This window comes from Sebastes fasciatus, chromosome 3, assembly GCF_043250625.1.
Source record: "Sebastes fasciatus isolate fSebFas1 chromosome 3, fSebFas1.pri, whole genome shotgun sequence".
Taxonomy (NCBI): Eukaryota; Metazoa; Chordata; class Actinopteri; order Perciformes; family Sebastidae; genus Sebastes; species Sebastes fasciatus.
In genome coordinates, this window is record NC_133797.1 from 42,472,831 (window position 1) to 42,491,848 (window position 19,018).

Sequence of the window (19,018 nt, forward strand, 5' to 3'; positions counted from 1 at the left end):
TTTAATGTGACATTTTTAATTTTCTGTCATTCTACTAATCAATAAATCTACTAATCTTTGTAAAACAAATGATTGTGCATTTATACTTATTGCATTCATTCATTCATTCATGCATAAAACTTTAGCTTTGTGCAAACGCCTGCAGGAGAGTTTTTTGTGCTTATATTGTTCCCAAGATTTAATATTGTCAAGGGACCCCGACAGTAAATAAAACTCTGCAGTTATACCTCGATCGATGTATTTGACTAATTGTGTAATTTTTCGATTTTGTATTTGTTATTTTTATAATTTTTTTTTTTTTTTTTTTTTTTTTTTCTCACCACCAGTTTATTGTTAAATTATCCAGGATATCTGTGACTGTGAGGTGAAATGCCCTCAGATCTTCTCCACCTTGTAGAGAGAGAGAGAGAGAGGGAAGCCGTGAGGAGAGAGAGGAGGATGTTTTCACTTTCATGATGAGCAGCAGCCGAACTACCAGGAGACAGCCGTGCATTTCTTCATCCCACTGAACATGTTTAACAGAACGCAGGCTCGGAAAGGGGTAATTAGTTCTTCGCAAATAGGGCTTTAGGGCATGAATACTTCACAAACAGATACAGTCATATTTACATGCACACTCAAACACTCACACACACACACACACACACACACAGAGGCATTCATGCAGGGTCTTTAGGCAACGATGTATTCGATATAGAATTGAGCTCATCTGTCAATCACTGGTTTGGTTAGTTTTTAACGCAGCGTACTTGACATGTGAAGTTAGTCATCGCGGTAATTTAATCATCGGCTGTAATTAAAAGTGAATCATTTAAATGCGCTCGTTGTTTGCGGCCCCTCAGATGTCTCCGCAGGCTTGACTGGATGTTGAAGGAAAACAAGACGGAGTGTTGGGATTTCTCCGTTGATTCATCTGCACCTCATTAAACAGCTGCTTTTTAAGATTCAACCTGTATCTGGATGTTTAAACTGAGTTAATGAAGAGTAAGACACAGTGCGAACGGTAAACTTCCTTCAGAGCTCCATACTGTGCTTGATAACAGGACTGATCTGTGGGTTAAACCACAACCTCATAGGTTTGCTGATGTCTGTTTAGGCCTCAAACCTCCACTGACTGTGTGCTTCCAGTGGGCAATACTGAGGGATTATGGGAGTTGGAGTTTGTCATGATTAAAACCACCGTGTTCTGTCTCCCTCGCCTATCCAGACTGCGAGCCCGAGGAAGTGTCCGACTGGTCCTTCGATGAAAACTGTCTCTTCTGCTGCTTAAGACGCGAGAAAGTCAAGGTAGGAGACATCACAACATTACTGAGTAGAATTACATGACTTTAATGCCATAACTGTCAGAAACCGGTGGGTGTTCTGGCGTTCGCCTCACAGCGTTGAGGTCCCGGGTTCAGAGGGTTCCTGAGCCAATATCAGTGCATGTTAGGTATTACTGTAGTACTCCTGCTGTTGTGGGTTTGGTTTCAGAAGTGGAGGAAGACGATGAAGTAAAAAAACAACAACATTTAAATTAATTTAGCAAATAACAAATTACGCTAAAATTGGTTATTGTGTTTTACATAATAATGATAAACTAGAAATACTATACGTAATGTAAAACAATGAGTTGTAACTCATTTTTATTTATGTTTATCTGCGTCGGTGCCACGTCATATCATACTATCTTTCTGACATACAATGCTATGACTTTTATAACATTTATTATGACACACTGTACTGTAACTTTTGACATTTTTTGTGACATAATATACTGTGACTATTTTATGACTTTTTTTGGCATACTATACTACGGCGTTTTTATAACTATACTATGACTTTTGATGACATATTTTTTGACATAAAATCCTCTGACATTTTTACAACATTTTTATGACATATAATACTATGACTTTTCGACATACTAAACTATGACTTTTTATGCCTGTTATCGACACGACTTTTATGACTCTTTTCACATACTATACTATACATCTTTTCTGAATATTTTTACATATTATGTTATGACAATTTCTGACTTTTCTCGACATACTATACTATGACTTTTTTATGACATTTATTTGTTTTACTGTGAACGTTTTTCAACATTTTTTATGACCTATGAGAATGTCAAAAAAGTCATAGTATAGTATGTAGGCTTTTTTCATGACATTATTCAAAATACTATAGTATGACTTTTTTATGAAATTATTCTACATACTATACTATCACTTTTTTTCCTTGACATTTCTCAACATACTTTACAATGACTAGTAGTAGTAGTATAGTATGTCGAAAAATGTCATGGAAAAATTAAAAAAAAGGTCATACTATATAGTATGTCGAAAAAAGTAAAAAAAAGTCATAGTATAGTATGTCGAAAAAAGTGACCCTATTAATAATAATGCAATGGAGCAATTATACTGAACAGGGAAAAAAAGTCATATCGTATGTCGAAAAAAGTAAAAAAAAAAATCATAGTATAACATGTAGAAAAAAGTAATTTTAAAAAGTCATAGTATAGTATGTCTATGGATGCTTCCCGCCTAATACAGCACTTATTCTAATTTTGTGAAGTACTTTCTGTTAATTTTTTAGCTTTCTGGAAGCTCCACATCGTTGTCTCTCCTCCTCCTCCGCCTGCATACTTGTTATTTGTGTTGTTCAACCATCATGGTCTTGACCCCAATTTAGCTTATGAAAGGAACGCGACATAATGATTTGGAGGTGTGTGTATGTGGAAGGAGGAGGAGGAGGAGGATGGTGACATGGGTGTAAATTAGTGAGACTCCCACAGCAGCAGCAGAGAGGCCGGCAGTGACTCCTCTCAGAGTTTCTCATCGGTTAAAGAGTGATCGGAGCAGAATAATAATGAGTGTATTGGACCAACTACTACACACACACATATGCAGAGACATGGACATCATGGTACCTGCTTCTGTGTCTCCTGCTGTAGACAAAGCTTTCATGTGATGCACCGTTGGGCGTGGGGGGTAACTGCACCGTCCGCTGTTTGACTCCAGACGTGGGCTTGACGTGTGACATCGCCACAGGGGGCTAAAGAGACAAAGTCATAAAAAACAACAAGAGAAAACACAAATGTTAGGAGGGAAGCAGAAAGATGGATCAGTCACTCATGCTCTATTAATTCATTTGTTGATCTTATCACATGCTCTTGTATACATTTCAATAAAGGTAGTTGATGGAAACGAGCCCTGATTCTATTCTATTTTGCAGAAATGTACTTAAAACTTGTGCAACAGTTGAATGGAAACTAAACGTATATCTGCTGCTTTTAGTTTCTTCTCAAAGGTTGTTGACAAAATCCCAACTCAAGGTCAACCTACTTGCTTGTTCTGGCCCTTTTGATCATATCACGCGTTCTTCATCAGTTAACTCTAAGCTTTCCGTTACTCAGAGTACTTTTTAAGGACTCCTTGTCCATGTTTTCCCTCTCCTTTATTTTTGGGATGTGAATGAACAAGTGAATGAGGGAGGGAAGGAAGTTGGGAGGGGGCGTCCTTCCCTCTGCCGTTGCTTGTTTTTCAACTTGACCCCAGTCCGACCTCTGAGGTCGGCCATCTGTCTCCTAAAAACATCCTTGCTTCGCCACCGACCCCCTCCATCAACCCCCATCTGTCTCTACCGGCTCCGCGTCCCTTTTTCTGTAGAACACATGCTAGTTGCTGCAGCACTCACCGACTTCATGAGTATGTACATACAGAGTTCCTGAGTGTAATACAGTAATTACAGAAGACTTGCTCGGACGGAACAAAAAACAATCAAAATCAATCAATAGAGCAAAATCAATTTAACAAAGCCCAGCAGGGATTCCAGGAGATCTTTTCAGTCTGACTGGTCAATAATGATGTTAGCCACTCGTAGTGTGCAAATCATCAGGCAAATAATAAGACAAAATTTGCAGCAGCCTTAATTGTATTCCTCTACTCACTCAATACAATCTTTTATTCTTCTGTTAGGGCTTGAAAGCTCGCTCTGCTTCACTGTTATTACCCTCTGCTTGTTTGTGAAATGCCAGAGGAGCTTCGGTGGGCGGGAATCATTGATTCATTGATCTGAAGCCGTGCAACTGCCGGCTAGATAGAGAGAGCGCTGAGGGGGTTAAAATAAAGAGAGGATGGAATAATGAAACCCTTAAAAACACACTCTCATCTCATCTCCGTTTGTTGCTTTGTCTCTTGCCATCGACACAAACAGACAAATACATTCACTGTTAAGTGTTGTAATGGAAAAGGATGGAGACATCTACATGGACCTGCAGCTACAACAAACATTCTGTTGGCTTACACAGGCTATCCGCAGGTTTCAACAAGTCACATTTAAGAAAGAAGAAAGAGTCTTCTTTTTAAGACCTTTTTAAGACCATTATGAATGCAATTTAAGACCTACTTCACATCCATACTGGCAAGAAAGTACTAAGGATATGAAAGAAAATTGGAACCCTGGAATTACTTGCAAAGTAAATTAATTTATTCACTGAAACACATTCCTTCCAGCAGTTTTCCCAGTCTTTGTTCCAGGTTTTCCCAGTTTTTAAAATTGTGTACATTTTAAAGTTAAATGCATCAATCTGGTGCACTTTGAAAGCAAAATTAAGCAACTAGATCTTGTGCTCCTGTAAACAACGTTGTGCTCTAGCAGTGGTGGACTGTAGGCTACTCAAATACTGTACTTAGGTACAATTTGGAGGTACTTGTACTTAACTTGAGTATTTCTATTTTATGTAACTTTATAGCCCGCTTCTACTCCACTACCTCTCAGAGGGAGGCCAGTCCGCCCCGGTTAAGAGTCGCGCCCGGAGCAGGGGAGCGCCTTACGGCACAGCGAGCACTCACTCCACGGCCCCGCGGAGCCGCAAGCCACTTCCCCCCCCCACTGGCCCGAGCCGAACTAGAGCAGTGTGCCGACTGTCGCGTAGGAAATGCACCCGGTGAGGGCCAGCCAGCCAGCCAGCCAGCCAGCCAGCCCACCCGCTGAGAAGTGTAAAAGTATTTTCAGTTCATTATGAAACTGTTCATAGCACACATGTAAAGAGGCGGATGGAACGGCTTTCACAAACATAGACTGCCGCTTGCAACAACATTTATAAAATCCAACTGGTGATATGAAACTAAATAAATTTCTTTAATTAAATGAAAGTAACTTTAATGATTTTTAAGACCTGACAAAATTGTATTTAAGACATTTCATGACATTTTAAGACATATTTAGGCCTTAAATTCAGGTTACTGGATTTAAGACTTTTTAAGACCCCGCGGGAACCCTGTCACAGAGTTGAGCAGAAGCATGGACATCCACAGCTGGACGTGGTTAGTCAACCACAATAGAAAAAGAAACTGGTGGTGGAGCAGCGTGGGATGTGATCAGGACAGAACTTTACTCACTCATTTGTCTCGTTGTGTTTGTCTGTGTAGGAGCACAGCGTAGAGAAGGGTGGAGGCAGCCAGGTGCTGTCGGAGCAGTCTCGGATCAGCCGGCTGGAGAGACAGGCCCAAGACTTCCTCAATGCTGTGTTCCACAGAAAAGGTAACACACACACACACACACACACACACACACACACACACACACACACACACACACCTCATCAGTTATTTCATTATCTTGGTGTATATCAGACAAGAGAGAATATTTGGTTAATTCTCGGGGGAAATCAGTAAATATATACGTAGAAGGGAATTTCACAAAAATTATCCCTATAATGGAATATAATACCAGAGTGTATTATATATTTCACACATTTATTGCATTTGATAAACTTCTCTCCTAACTGGAGTTGAAACCAGACCAATTATTTGGTTTTGTTTGTTAGAGCTCTGTTATGGAAAGTAATGGAATATTATGGAAGTGATCGCAGCGGAAATCCTGCTTTTTATTGCTTTTTGTTGCAATCGGCCGTCGCCTCCGTTGATGATATGAAAACAAATCAACTCTCCCATGCACGATCAACAAAACCAGACCGTGGTGATGTCACATGTTCTTGTCATGGAGTAGTGAGAACGTTCTGCACAGTGTAAACTTTTCTACTAGTTCTTATTTACATTGTCTTTAAGGTGTGCCCACACTTTGGATAACTCTGCCTTTTGAAAGAGTCAGCTGTCTTTTGGGATATCTGTAGTTTAGTGTTTTTGTTGGGGGGGGGGGGGGAGACCAGAGACATTACAGCAGATTAATTATTACAAAGATGTCAACTACTGTTCAAAGTTTTTCAGGTGATAATAAACAGTAATTCAACAGAACAATAAGATATCCCAGCATCCGTTTTAGCACACCGGTAACTACAGCTAACCTTGCACGGCAGCTGTATTCTTGCGATGTCTCGAGATCACGCGAGGATTGTTGGATCAAATGACTCACGAAAATCCATCTCGTCAGGCTCCACCTAATGTGTTTGTGTCTGGTGAGCCGGACAACGGACCAATCGGCGTCCTGTGAGAAGCTACTCAGCTACAGGCGTGGCGTTAGGTGTGTGTGTTAGACCCTGTGAGACCTTGGCTTGAGACGACTAGACGACACAGAGAGGCGACTGTTCGTTCTAAACAACAATGGCGGCTCCTAAAAAGGTTAGCGTAGACGCTGCAGTAGCATCAGTTAGATCAGAACTGGAGAGTATTTCTTCATTGACAGAAGAGCAAAGAACGGTGCTGAAGGTGATGATTTCCTCTTCAGTTAGTTTCCCTTTCGTTAGTTTGATTGACAGATGGTTCTTTTTGAAAGTACCGCCCCTTTTCCAAACAGTTTCTAATGACGGCTCCTCAGACCTCTGAAAGGGTTCAGGTTAAACTACAGCACAACCTACATACCGAAATACCAAACTCATGTGTTTAATACAACACAGAACTACAGAAGCTTTTAGTTTTATCTTCATTGAGTTATGGAAAACTAGGCTTTCATCAGGAAGGACACACGTCTCTGTCTGAGGATGGTGTGTGTGAAGTTGTGTGTCATTTGGATAAAAAGGGGATCGGGGATGGATTCCTGAGGGACATCGGATGGAACTTTTTCAGAGTTTCACAATTGGAACAAAGACATCTCTGCCCTCCAGGTAGACCCGAAATCGGTTAAGATCTGGGCCAGAGAGGCCGACCCACTTTCCCGACCTGTACCAACAGTGCCGTCATTCCTATGAGAGGCCATGTAGGAAACTCTGTAGAAGGTTATTTTACACGGCAGAGAGCTGAGGAGCTGAGGACGGGAGACTAGTGATATCACCGGTGGACTGTACACCGATCCTCAAGAGAAACACCACAATCAAATACATGAACACAGCTCAAACTATTAAAGACTGGGCACCAAAGTGCTAATCAGAGCTCATACAACTAAACTGCTTTGTGAATGACGTTTCGAGGGAAACGTATTTTGTTGCGGATTACGTTTGTTTCTGACGTATCAAAAATACATTTGTAATAATTATAGTCTAAAGAAGTCAGCGTAGGGAGGATGACGGGGTGGTGGATTGGTCCAACAAACACAGGACCGCTGTTCGTGTCGCGCATGGAACTAAAAGTCAACGTTCACTTATTTTAATTTAAATCCGTAGCTTAATAACAACAACCCTAGTCATTTTAAACCAAACATGATGTTTTCTTACTAAGTAGTAGTAGTAGTAGGTAGTAGTAGTAGTAGTAGGTAGTAGTAGGTAGTAGTAGTAGTTAGTAGGTAGTCGTAGGTAGTAGGTAGTAGGTAGTAGTAGTAGTAGTAGGTAGTAGTAGTAGGTAGTAGTAGTAGTAGTTAGTAGGTAGTCGTAGGTAGTAGGTAGTAGTAGTAGGTAGTAGGTAGTAGTAGTAGTAGGTAGTAGTAGGTAGTGGTAGTAGGTAGTCGTAGGTAGTAGGTAGTAGGTAGTAGTAGTAGGTAGTAGTAGGTAGTAGTAGTAGGTAGTAGTAGTAGGTAGTAGGTAGTAGTAGGTAGTCGTAGGTAGTAGTAGTAGGTAGTAGTAGTAGGTAGTAGTAGGTAGTAGTAGTAGGTAGTAGTAGGTAGTCGTAGGTAGTAGTAGTAGGTAGTAGTAGTAGTAGTTAGTAGGTAGTCGTAGGTAGTAGGTAGTAGGTAGTAGGTAGTAGTAGTAGGTAGTAGGTAGTCGTAGGTAGTAGTAGTAGGTAGTAGTAGGTAGTAGTAGTAGTAGGTAGTAGGTAGTAGTAGGTAGTAGTAGTAGGTAGTCGTAGGTAGTAGGTAGTAGGTAGTAGTAGTAGGTAGTAGTAGTAGGTAGTAGGTAGTCGTAGGTAGTAGTAGTAGGTAGTAGTAGGTAGTAGGTAGTAGTAGTAGTAGGTAGTAGGTAGTAGTAGGTAGTAGTAGTAGGTAGTCGTAGGTAGTAGTAGTAGGTAGTAGTAGGTAGTAGTAGTAGGTAGTAGGTAGTAGTAGGTAGTAGTAGTAGGTAGTCGTAGGTAGTAGGTAGTAGTAGTAGGTAGTAGTAGTAGGTAGTAGGTAGTCGTAGGTAGTAGTAGTAGGTAGTAGTAGGTAGTAGGTAGTAGTAGTAGTAGGTAGTAGGTAGTAGTAGGTAGTAGTAGTAGGTAGTCGTAGGTAGTAGTAGTAGGTAGTAGTAGTAGTAGGTAGTAATAATAATAATAATACATTTTATTTGGTGGCGCCTTTCTGGACACCCAAGGACACCTTACAAGAATTAATTAAAACATAGACAGATAAAACAATATAAAAACAACAGGACATGACAGAGACATATTTGTACAGACACATAGGATGGGTGATGATGAGTGCTAGAGAGAGTAGGTCAGTTTAAACAGGTGGGTTTTGAGGAGGGATTTGAATGATGTGATAGTGTCAGACTGCCGGATGTGTGGGGGGAGTGAGTTCCATAACCTGGGAGCAGAGCAGCTGAATGCCCTGGCTCCCATGGTGCTGAGGCGTGAGGTGGGGGTAGTCAGAAGTCCGGTTGATGATGAGCGGAGGGAACGGGAGGGGGCGTACTCCCGGAGGAGGTCTGTGAGGTAGGTGGGGGCGAGGTTATGGAGAGCTTTGTAGGTGAGCAGGAGGTTTTTGTAGTCAATCCGGGATTTAACAGGGAGCCAGTGCAGCTGGATGAGGATGGGGGTGATGTGGTCGGAGGATTTGGTGCGGGTGATGATCCGGGCGGCAGAGTTCTGAATGATTTGGAGTCTGTTGAGTAGTTTGATGGGAATGCCAGAGAGGACAGCGTTGCAATAGTCGATTTGGGATGTGACAAAAGCGTGAACCAGGATTTCAGTGCTGGAGTGGGACAGGGATGGGCGGAGTCTGGAGATGTTGCGGAGGTGGAAGAAGGCAGTCCGGGTGATGTTTTTTATGTGGGATGTAAAGGAGAGGGTGCTGTCCAGGGTGACCCCAAGGCTCTTGACGTGGTTTGAGAATGGTACTGAAAAGCCATCAATGGTGAGGTTTTGAGCAGTGGTGGGTTGAGATTTGGAGATGTTGTTTTTGGAGCCGATGAGCAGGGCCTCGGTTTTATTGCTGTTTAGTTTTAAAAAGTTCCTGCTCATCCAGCTCCTGATGTGTTGTAGGCAGGCGGTGAGGGAGGCGGGTGGGAGGGCAGCAGTGGGTGTAGTTGAAATGTAGACCTGTGTGTCGTCGGCATAACAGTGGAATAGGACATTGTGATGACGGAGGATAGTGCCGAGAGGAAGGAGGTAAATGATAAACAGGAGTGGACCCAATACTGACCCCTGGGGGACACCCAGTGAAACAGCGGAGCACCTTGACCTGTGATTGTCCAGTTTTACAAATTGTTGTCTGTCGGTGAGGTATGAGGAGAACCATGTGAGTACAACACCAGTGATACCAATATCAGTCAGACGTGTAGTAGGTAGTCGTAGGTAGTAGTAGAAGGTAGTAGTAGGTAGTAGTAGTAGGTAGTCGTAGGTAGTAGGTAGTCGTAGGGAGTAGGTAGTAGTAGTAGGTAGTCGTAGGGAGTAGGTAGTAGTAATAGGGAGACAGGGTTGCAGAGCGTAGAGGCTGACTAGGGACCAGAGATGAGACCAGGGGTGATGCCTTGTTCACTGTAGGACTAACTATAATTAGTCACATGAGGATTGCAGCCTGAATATTGAGGGCCAAATATAAAACTGCACCTTGGTTGATGCAAACTTCCAGCAATGTTGAACCGTGTTGGGGCTGATTACCCTTCAGGCCATTTACGTTATTCTGGTATCAGCAGGCGGAACGTCTAAAGACTACAGTTAATACTAAACGCTGCTGCCAGGCTTTTAACTCGTACCAAGAGAAGTGACCACATCACACCGATCCTTCTGCCCGTCACTGGTTACCTGTGAGTTTTACAATTGATTTTAAGATTTGACTGCTTGTTTTTAAAGCCTTGAATGGTGTGGCTCCTGCCTATATCGGTGATTTGCTGACTCCCTATGAGCCTGATCGATGCTTGAGATCCTCTGGCAGGAGATCCTATTAACAGTTCCAAAATCCAAACTGGTCAACAAAGGTGACGGGCTTTTGCCATCCTCAGCTGTGGAACTCCCTACCTGAGGATCTCAAGCAGGCAAACTCAATATCTTCCTTTAAATCTCTTCTTAAGACTCACTTTTATATGTTATTTTCTGTATTTAGAGGTATTGATTCAAATGACTAATCCTTTTGGAGGATGTAGTTGTTGGTGCTGATGAACGGTATTGCATTATACGGAGAGAGGTTTCTGTTATTTATTATTCCAAACTGCTTAATGAACCTAAAGTAAATGAGAGTCCTGGTTCATCCACATTCAGAAGTGATGGATGACGTGCTTTAACTTTCTTTATGGTGCTTGTATTTACCTGCACCGTCAGCTTCGGTGAAGGTCTCAAATCGGCACCCATTCAAAGTCAGAATATTTGCTGAGTTGCCATAATGATATATAATAGTGTATCATGTTCTGTCCTGAGGCAGGCAGATATTTAGTGACAGAGGAGAGCTGAGCCTGGGAGACGGAAGCTTGTGTTGGTTTTTTTCCGGGAGAGAGGGAGGGAGGAAGCAGATGTCTGTCCAATCAATGCTCGGCCCTAATCAATCTGGCTTCACTCACACAGGCAGAGCTGCCTGTGGAGCTGCCATACATAGACCGATAAACAGTCACACAGGCCTCGGCATGACGGGACACACACGCACACACACACACACACATTAATACAGTAACAGACCTGTCAGGCACACAAACACTGTGAAACAAGTGCACATTTATCAACCTGAAGGTATGCGGGTGTTAGCCAACGTAACTGATCTGCCGTACGCAACGTTCTCTGATGATACAGTAACAATCCCTTTAACAATAATCACATGTTGTTTTGTAAACAAGTCATTTTAATTCTATAAAGGGGAAACAGTCTACTACATCAGGGCAAGCTGTTTTAACATTTAATAACTCAGCTTGACTATCTGGAATTAACATTAGAGATATCTACATTACATTGTGACTAGTCAGAGTTCTTATTCCAGACATCTATAACGTCATTGTGACTAGTCTAAAGGACAGTTAGAGATATCTGTAGTTCAGTTCTGACTATCCTAAATAACAGTTACAGATATCTATAACCTGATTATGACTAGTCAGAGTTGTTGTCATGACGTTACTCATCAAGGCTTCCCATTGGATATCGGCCCAACAAAGCAGAACGGTGTCAGCAGAAGCTTTTGCTAACTTGGATAGTTCGGTAAAGTGTGAAAGATATTCACATATTCAAACTTCCCGGATCAATAACTCATCAGAGAAACGTTGTTAAAACACCAACGAGGGCTCTTTCTACCCGTAGTGAGGTAGACAACGAGCTACAGGCTCATCTTAATCACAACCAGCCTTTAGTCCTCCGAGCGGGACACATAACCAGGGTCTGAAATTAGCATCCGCCAAATGCGGGTAAATTGCTGGCAGTGGCTGGTGGAATCATCAGGACATCCGCTGCTTTGGCAGACAGGGAAACCGCTGGGGATGATAAAAGAGAACAGTAGCTGTCTGATTCCTCGGCATCTCATGCCTCCGTGTCTACCGATTCCTCTCATTGATGCTTTCCGACAGTTACGCTGCACAATGACGCAGACGCACGCTGCATCATGTTTCAGTTTGTTTGGGACCGGAGACACGGTGGAGAGAAAAAAAAGCTCTCAACAGCGTGGCGCTACTAAACCTGAGGGGACGCACCCTATTTCTACCTGATAATAAAGCGACACTGTGAACAACAAACCTGTGTTGAAATCAGCAGGAGGAGAGTTAGTAACGTTAGCTGTTAGCAGCCGTTAGCAGCACAGTCCTGATGGATAAATAACGGAGATACTAACGTTAACGGAGGTGCCATTGAGTTATTATTATGAGGCGATAGAGCTCTGCTCAGCAAAAGGACTATTGGGTGAAGGTAAATTACAACGTTATCATGATGTGTTCAAATGTTACCTCGTAAAATTAAGTTTTTGTTGATAAACTTGAATAAATCCAGTTGTTTGAAGGAGATGTTTTCACATCAATATAAAATAGATATTAGAGAGAGAATTATCAAGATTTTTTTTTTTTTAAATCAAAGTAAATATTTAAATAATCATAATCATTTAAATTGTATGTTTGTATGCAAATAACCACTATAGCCGACAAGAGCAAAGTAAAGTACAGTACTGAGTACAGTACCTTCTCTCCCTCCCTGGAATAGGGCTCCCCCAGAAGCTACGGTGTAATTCCAACACAGTAATTCACTGTGTATATAATGTTTATTATGTTTAAAATATATGGAACATTGAATGACATCAGATTTAAAATGTTATTCCTTCATTTAGCGCAGAGATTTCAAAAGTGGCATATAAAAAATAATACTTGTCTGTCACAGTGGCAGGAAGGAATTTCAGATCCTGGATGTAAGCATTTGCAATCCCAGTGAATAGTATGCCTGATAAGCTCCTTTCTGATTGAAAGTCACAAAACTCCCGTAAAAAATAGATAATTTAGCTTTGCTTGAGGAAACCAAACATTACATCCTTTCTCAGGCAGCTTCCCATCTCCGGGTGGACGGGAGGATTCCTGAACTACTCAAGGAAATGTTTCTGAAAATAAAAATGCAGCTGCCAAATCCCTGTGCTTTGTTGCAGCGAGGCGACAACTCTTGTGTACATTTGTACAAACCTGTAGTGTCGCACAACAGCCATTTCCTTAGAAACACAGCACACACATTCACTGCACGCTGGGGTTTCCCCAGGAGGTTTCCCAAGACGGCAGCATGAAACCTGCACCTGTCAAAACGGAGCTGTGGAATTCACATTTCCAGCAAACCAAACCGCTTCCTGGGTTTTCTGTTCCATTGTGGCAGAGTGGACAAAAAGGCCACCCGGTGTATCTACATACAAGGAGAACTTATTGGGTCTTTGACAGAACAGAATGTCAGTTTAAGCTCTATTAGTGCCATGTCAACGAGATCATTTCAGTGGCAGGGATTACACAGAGCCATGTTTAGGTGGAGCACAGAAGTTAAATAACATTAACACGGGATTAAGCAATCGATCACAAACAACACCTACGTACCGCTCTGTGGTACAGCTGGAAGGATATAGAAGAACATCAGAGATACAACTGATAAACTGGAATAAAAAGCTTATAGATGACAAATACTTCCGTATTCCCTTAAATTTGATTTGTCAAATGGATTTTGTTGATCAGTACACGGAGTTCATAGTTTTCCCACCTCTTTTATCACTACGTCATTGCAGCTGACTGCAGAGCAAGTTAGACACTAGTTCTAGGAGTTCATGATTTAATGCGGGAGGATATTTTATTTCTTTTGTGTTTTCAGAGCAGCTCACTGTCGTCTTTAAAACATCAGACAGGCTTTCACTCCATCTGTTTTCAACCTCTTTGTTTCCTTGCTGTTTTTGACAGTTTTCGCTTCACGTCTAACATCTCCAGTGTTCGTTGTCACGGCGGTTTGAATCATCTGTAAAACATTCTGTAACTTTCTTTTGTTAACATCGTGTGTTTTTACAGTGCTTCAGAATAATCTTGATGTTAACGGTTATCACTTTTCAAAACAAAGTGTTTAAAACAGTTTAGGGATAAACCAGAGGAATAAATAGAAGACAAGCCAACAAGGATAACAACTAGTAAATTAAAACTGAGTTAAAGCCGACTGTCAACCCGAGCTCTTCATTAACAAGTCAACTTTAGTCTCATCTGAGCCTCAGGCTGTTCGCTCGCCCTCAAGAATCAAAAGTTCAAATGAATAAGTACGATGGATAATCAGTGGTTTCTACAGTCGCTTTCACACATTTACTTTATTGCTCCTTTAGTTGGAGCCCACAAAACAGCAGTCAAACTGTGAAACCGAACTTGCACAAATGAGTTGAGGAAAGCTAGGTGATATTTTGAAATAACTGAGGAAACAGGAAGCATGTTGGGAAAGCAGATGTGTAAGGCATGTACCTGCTGTACACTGATATCATGGTGCCTTAGTGTTGCTCAATAGGGAGGATTAAGTGCTGCATATACAGTATATGTGTATATATATATATATATATATATAGTGCAGAATAGATGTGATTTTTTGGGGGATTATTTCAGCATAGCTTCAGGATTAGATTTTTGGGCTGATGTATTGTTTGGAGGATTTAGGGTTTGACTCAGTGGCACGCAACATATCCAAATCATATAGCTGCTGGTTCTAAAGAGATGAGTGCAGTTGACTTATCTGGGACAATGCCAGATTAATGCATTAATAACAAATGACTGTGTATGAACCAATGAGATCAATGAACGGTGTTTGATGTGGGGATGTTTTGTCGCAGCGGGGGATAAGTGGAGGTTTGGTTTGGACATGTGACTCTTCGTGGTCTCCTGGTACTTGTTGCACTTTGAAATAGTTCTTTAATTTGCATTGTGTATTTCACTGTGATGGGGACTTGTATTTTACAAATGGAACAAACAAAGTGCTCTGATTAATGATCAAATCAGACTGATATGAAGTAATACAATATGATATGATATGATATGGAATGATAGAAAAAGGATATCATCTGACAGGAAATTGTGAAAATGGTCATTACAATTTCCCAGAAAGCCCCGAGCAATGTCTTCAAATTGCTAATTTTGTACGGCCAAAACACAAAGACTCCGTTTACACTGATATAAAACAGAAAGAAGACGCAAATACTAAACTATGAGAAGCTGGAAACAGAGAGTATTTGGCATTTTCATTTGATTAATAATCACTCAATCATCAAAGTTGTTGGTGATTATTGGTGAGTGTTTTGCAGCACTACTTTATGGTATCATGGATTGCTATGAAAACTCTGATGTCTATCTCCATTTGTGTATTCTAGTGAACACAATATTCAAGAACAAATCATGGCTGAACCGTCATGCATAAATTGATCTGATGTACAAATTCTAGTGACAAAGTGCTTAACGTAAGAGTAAGAGTGAAAACAAAGAGAGAATCCTGGGAAGATGTAGGTAGAAGGTATGAGAGCTCCAGCTGACGGATGGCTGGCAGTAATCTGCTGTACACACTGATATCACGGTGCTTTCATCGTGGTCAATAGGCAGGATTAAGTGCTGCTTCTGAGCCATTTTTGGATTATTTCAGCATAGCATCAGGATTACATTTTGAGGATGAAATGGGATAAATAAACTGGTGAACATGACTGAAGGAGTTCCTAGAGGACGGGATGCTGACGTGTTTGTTCCTCTGTTGTTTTTCTCTCCAGACCTCCCAAGTTTCTCAGAACCTCACATTCCTCTAGTGGCTCGTGAGATCATGCAGCGAATGATCCGCCAGTTCGCTGCCGAATATACCTCAAAAACTACTCAGGACGACTCGCCCCCGCCCAACGGCACCATGAAGGACCAAAGCCTGCCGAGAGCGGCGTCTCCGCCTGGGCCCAGGCCCCTGCCCGCGCCGAGCTCCCCTCAATCGTCTGCCTCCTCCTCCTCCCCGTCCCCGACCCCGGGACCTGGCCTCAGCCCCATCTCCGCCGCCGCTGCTGCCGCCTCAGCACCCGCCTGCACCCAGAGCAGCAACGGCACGGGAGCAAGTAACGGTGCAGGAGGAGGAGGAGGTACGGCTGCTGCCTCTGCACAGAATCCCGTCCTCAGCAAGCTTCTCATGGCCGACCAGGACGGCCCGCTGGACCTCTCCGTCAAAAAGAACGAGGTCGACCCAGACCCCAGCCAGCAGGGTGAGCACAACAACACATACTGGTTTTGTCACTTATGAGAGTATTGTGTTGACTTTCATTAAATACATACAAAACTATCTAAGCCAGGCTTTATTTTAAACTTCACCTAAGATTCTAACCTTGAGCATCTCTTAACCCTAAAAAAAAACAACCTCAATAACCTCCTGGCCCCAGTAGGCTTGCCGCCATAGTCGGTGTTACCGGTGTTACACGGTGGTCGGGCACACACCGGTAACATTACGTACCCATCGTCGTTTTTCTTTTTTTGAATAGAAATAAAACACATTTAGTTCATTTTGGCGTATCAGCGCCGTGTTATCAATACATAGTCATATGACGGACAAACTGAAAGTGAATGCATCTTCTCCGTACGGCGTCTCAGACACACGAGAGAGAGTTGACAGACAAGACGATGGCGAAGGATCTGGTGTCAAAGCGAAAAACAAAAGCGCCTATTTTGGCAATACATGGGATATAAAACCAGTACTATAAAGGAACCGTAACGTTAACGAGGAAATCGCCGTGAGGAGGACGGAGCGTTTACAGCTGGTTGAAACCTGCAGCATCGCAACGAAAGCAACATTAAAGGTCAAAATAAGCACAGATATCGACCGTCATCTTTTCTTGTATAACGTCCGGTGTAAAGTTTATTAACCGGTGGGGAAATGTCCTCACCGTCACATCCCTACCAAACATTTGACTTTAATTATACTGTTACTACCATTTAAAATAATACAAGAATTAGAATTTTGGAGTGTCAAAAATCTACAATCTTGTAAAATGAACATGTGTTTACAGTTTACTGTGAAGGCAGCAAGGCCCTTTTGACAGTATATTGTTTAATTCATATTTAGGAAGTCTGTTTAAAGGGACATTTTCTTAATTTTCTAGTTTGAAGAATGAAATCCCACATTTTGCCGGTGATCAAACACAGAACAGGAAAGTTTCCTCTCGTGACATCCCTAGGCAACAGCTTTACCGTATCTATAGAGATCCCATGTTGCATTTTCATCATAGGTAATTAAAGTATCTGTGCTTGTAGTATTGTGTAGTATGGTGGTTATCCATCTCAATTCAGATTTGGCTACTGGTAGTTATTGGGTATAATATTTGCATGAGAATAGAATGTAGTAAACAGGCAGGAAAAGAGAAAGAAGCATGTGAGACATATATAAAAGCATATTCACATGTTGGAGTGTGTAACAGCCGATATCAGCGATCATTATTAGCCTACATTCTGAATTTCTACGGTGAGTAAAAGATACCAGGAGATATTGGGTTTGTGAGAATCGCGTAAGAAAAAGTCACGGTACGCCGAGGAGTAAAACGTGGAAGTGGCGGTAATGCGTACCGGTGAGTACGGGCCACCCTCGAGTACTTCTTTTGAGTCACACTGACTATGATTGGATCCTTGATTCACGTTATCGCTTCTCTTATTGACAGCGAGCGTTTTGTTAATAGTGTCAAGGTGATGGAACATGTTGTATCATCTGATGTGTAACTGCAGACAGATGACTGTAGACATTCAACACATTCATATTGGGCTCAATATGATCAGATCACTTGAACCTTCGCAGCTCTGAAATGTAGCTCTGAGCTCAATCTACATTTAATCAAACCAAACCAGCGGGGGGGTCGGCGGCATTTTGATCAGCGTCAGCTCGCTGTTTTAACCCCTCAACCACCGTGTGACCGCTCACCCACTTTAATACCAGCTTTTTGGAATCTGCTTACAGTAAGCCTCCGGACATTTTTACAAAAAAAGATTTAGGCATTTACGTCCACCTCACGCTCGCACATTATCTCCCTCTCTCTCTCGCTCTCTCTCTCTCTCTCTCTCTCTCATGAACACAGAACACCTTTTAGACACATTCGGACTGATTATCCTCAAAGCTGGATCATATACACACACGCACACACTTATTTAAAATGAAAATGCTCCACCAATTTAAAATGTTGACATTAACAATGAATGAAATTCCAACATATAATGTGACAGGATGCAGTGATGAACCCACACGGAGCTCTGCAGCTCTCTAGTGTTCCGACACGTTTACTGTACGGTTCAGTCTCAGTACGTCGTCAACCGTGTATCCAGCAGCAGCATGCAGCTATTTCATAAAACCAGCTGTGATGAACCCTGTGCACTAACCTGCCCAGCAACACACAGCAGACACAGCTACAGACGAGCTGTTGAACATAGTGAAGCAGCTTAAGAGACAACATTTAGTTTAGTTGGTGGAGACAAAAACAGCGAGCGTCTATACTGCCTACAGTCAAACAATTCATAAATTACTAAAATAAAAAATTGACAAAACATTCCATAATTAAGAAAGATATTGATATTGACAGGCAACGTGCATTCAAATCATTTTTGGGATATTTCTATTTTTTACCACATTTTACGTGCCAAATATCTCACGACCCCAACAAGTAGCATGTTTTGCGGTCACATTACTTGGAGTACCTTCACAGTCCCTTTCAGAAACAGTAGCTGTGTTTCTATTCTATTGTCAAGCGATTTTTAAGTGAACCTTTGAAATGTCGCCCAAAAAAGTGAATAATGCATTTCCGTCAACTGTTTTGAAGCGCAGTTTCATCAGAAGTTGGCGATATAGGCTACGCTTTAAGCATGGCTGTCAGTGTTTGACTGCTTTTGGTGGGAGAGGAGGCGCTAGTCACCACTATAACCTTAAGCCAACCTATGGCATTATACACTGCATTCATTATTCTAGCGGCTAGCAGACTTTTCCTCTATCACACCTCTTCTACTCTTACTTGGTTTGAAGTCACTGCATTTCACAACAAAACAATTGGTTGAATTTCAGCTCGCATGCACATTTAGGCTAAACGTTGTTGAAACAGAGCAGCCGATAGTGGTAGCGAGAGCAACGAG

At 41.9% G+C, this 19,018-nt stretch overlaps 1 protein-coding gene across 1 annotated transcript in view; it reads left to right on the forward strand.

The window, feature by feature from the left end:
• The window catches only part of lcor (ligand dependent nuclear receptor corepressor), a 110,138-nt gene that overhangs the window by 72,737 nt on the left and 18,383 nt on the right, over positions 1-19,018 (forward strand). The window contains exons 3-5 of the mRNA XM_074631245.1: positions 1,208-1,287; positions 5,418-5,529; positions 15,652-16,122. Of these exons, the coding sequence (XP_074487346.1) occupies positions 1,208-1,287; positions 5,418-5,529; positions 15,652-16,122 (663 nt within the window). The remainder of the gene's footprint in view (positions 1-1,207; positions 1,288-5,417; positions 5,530-15,651; positions 16,123-19,018) is intronic.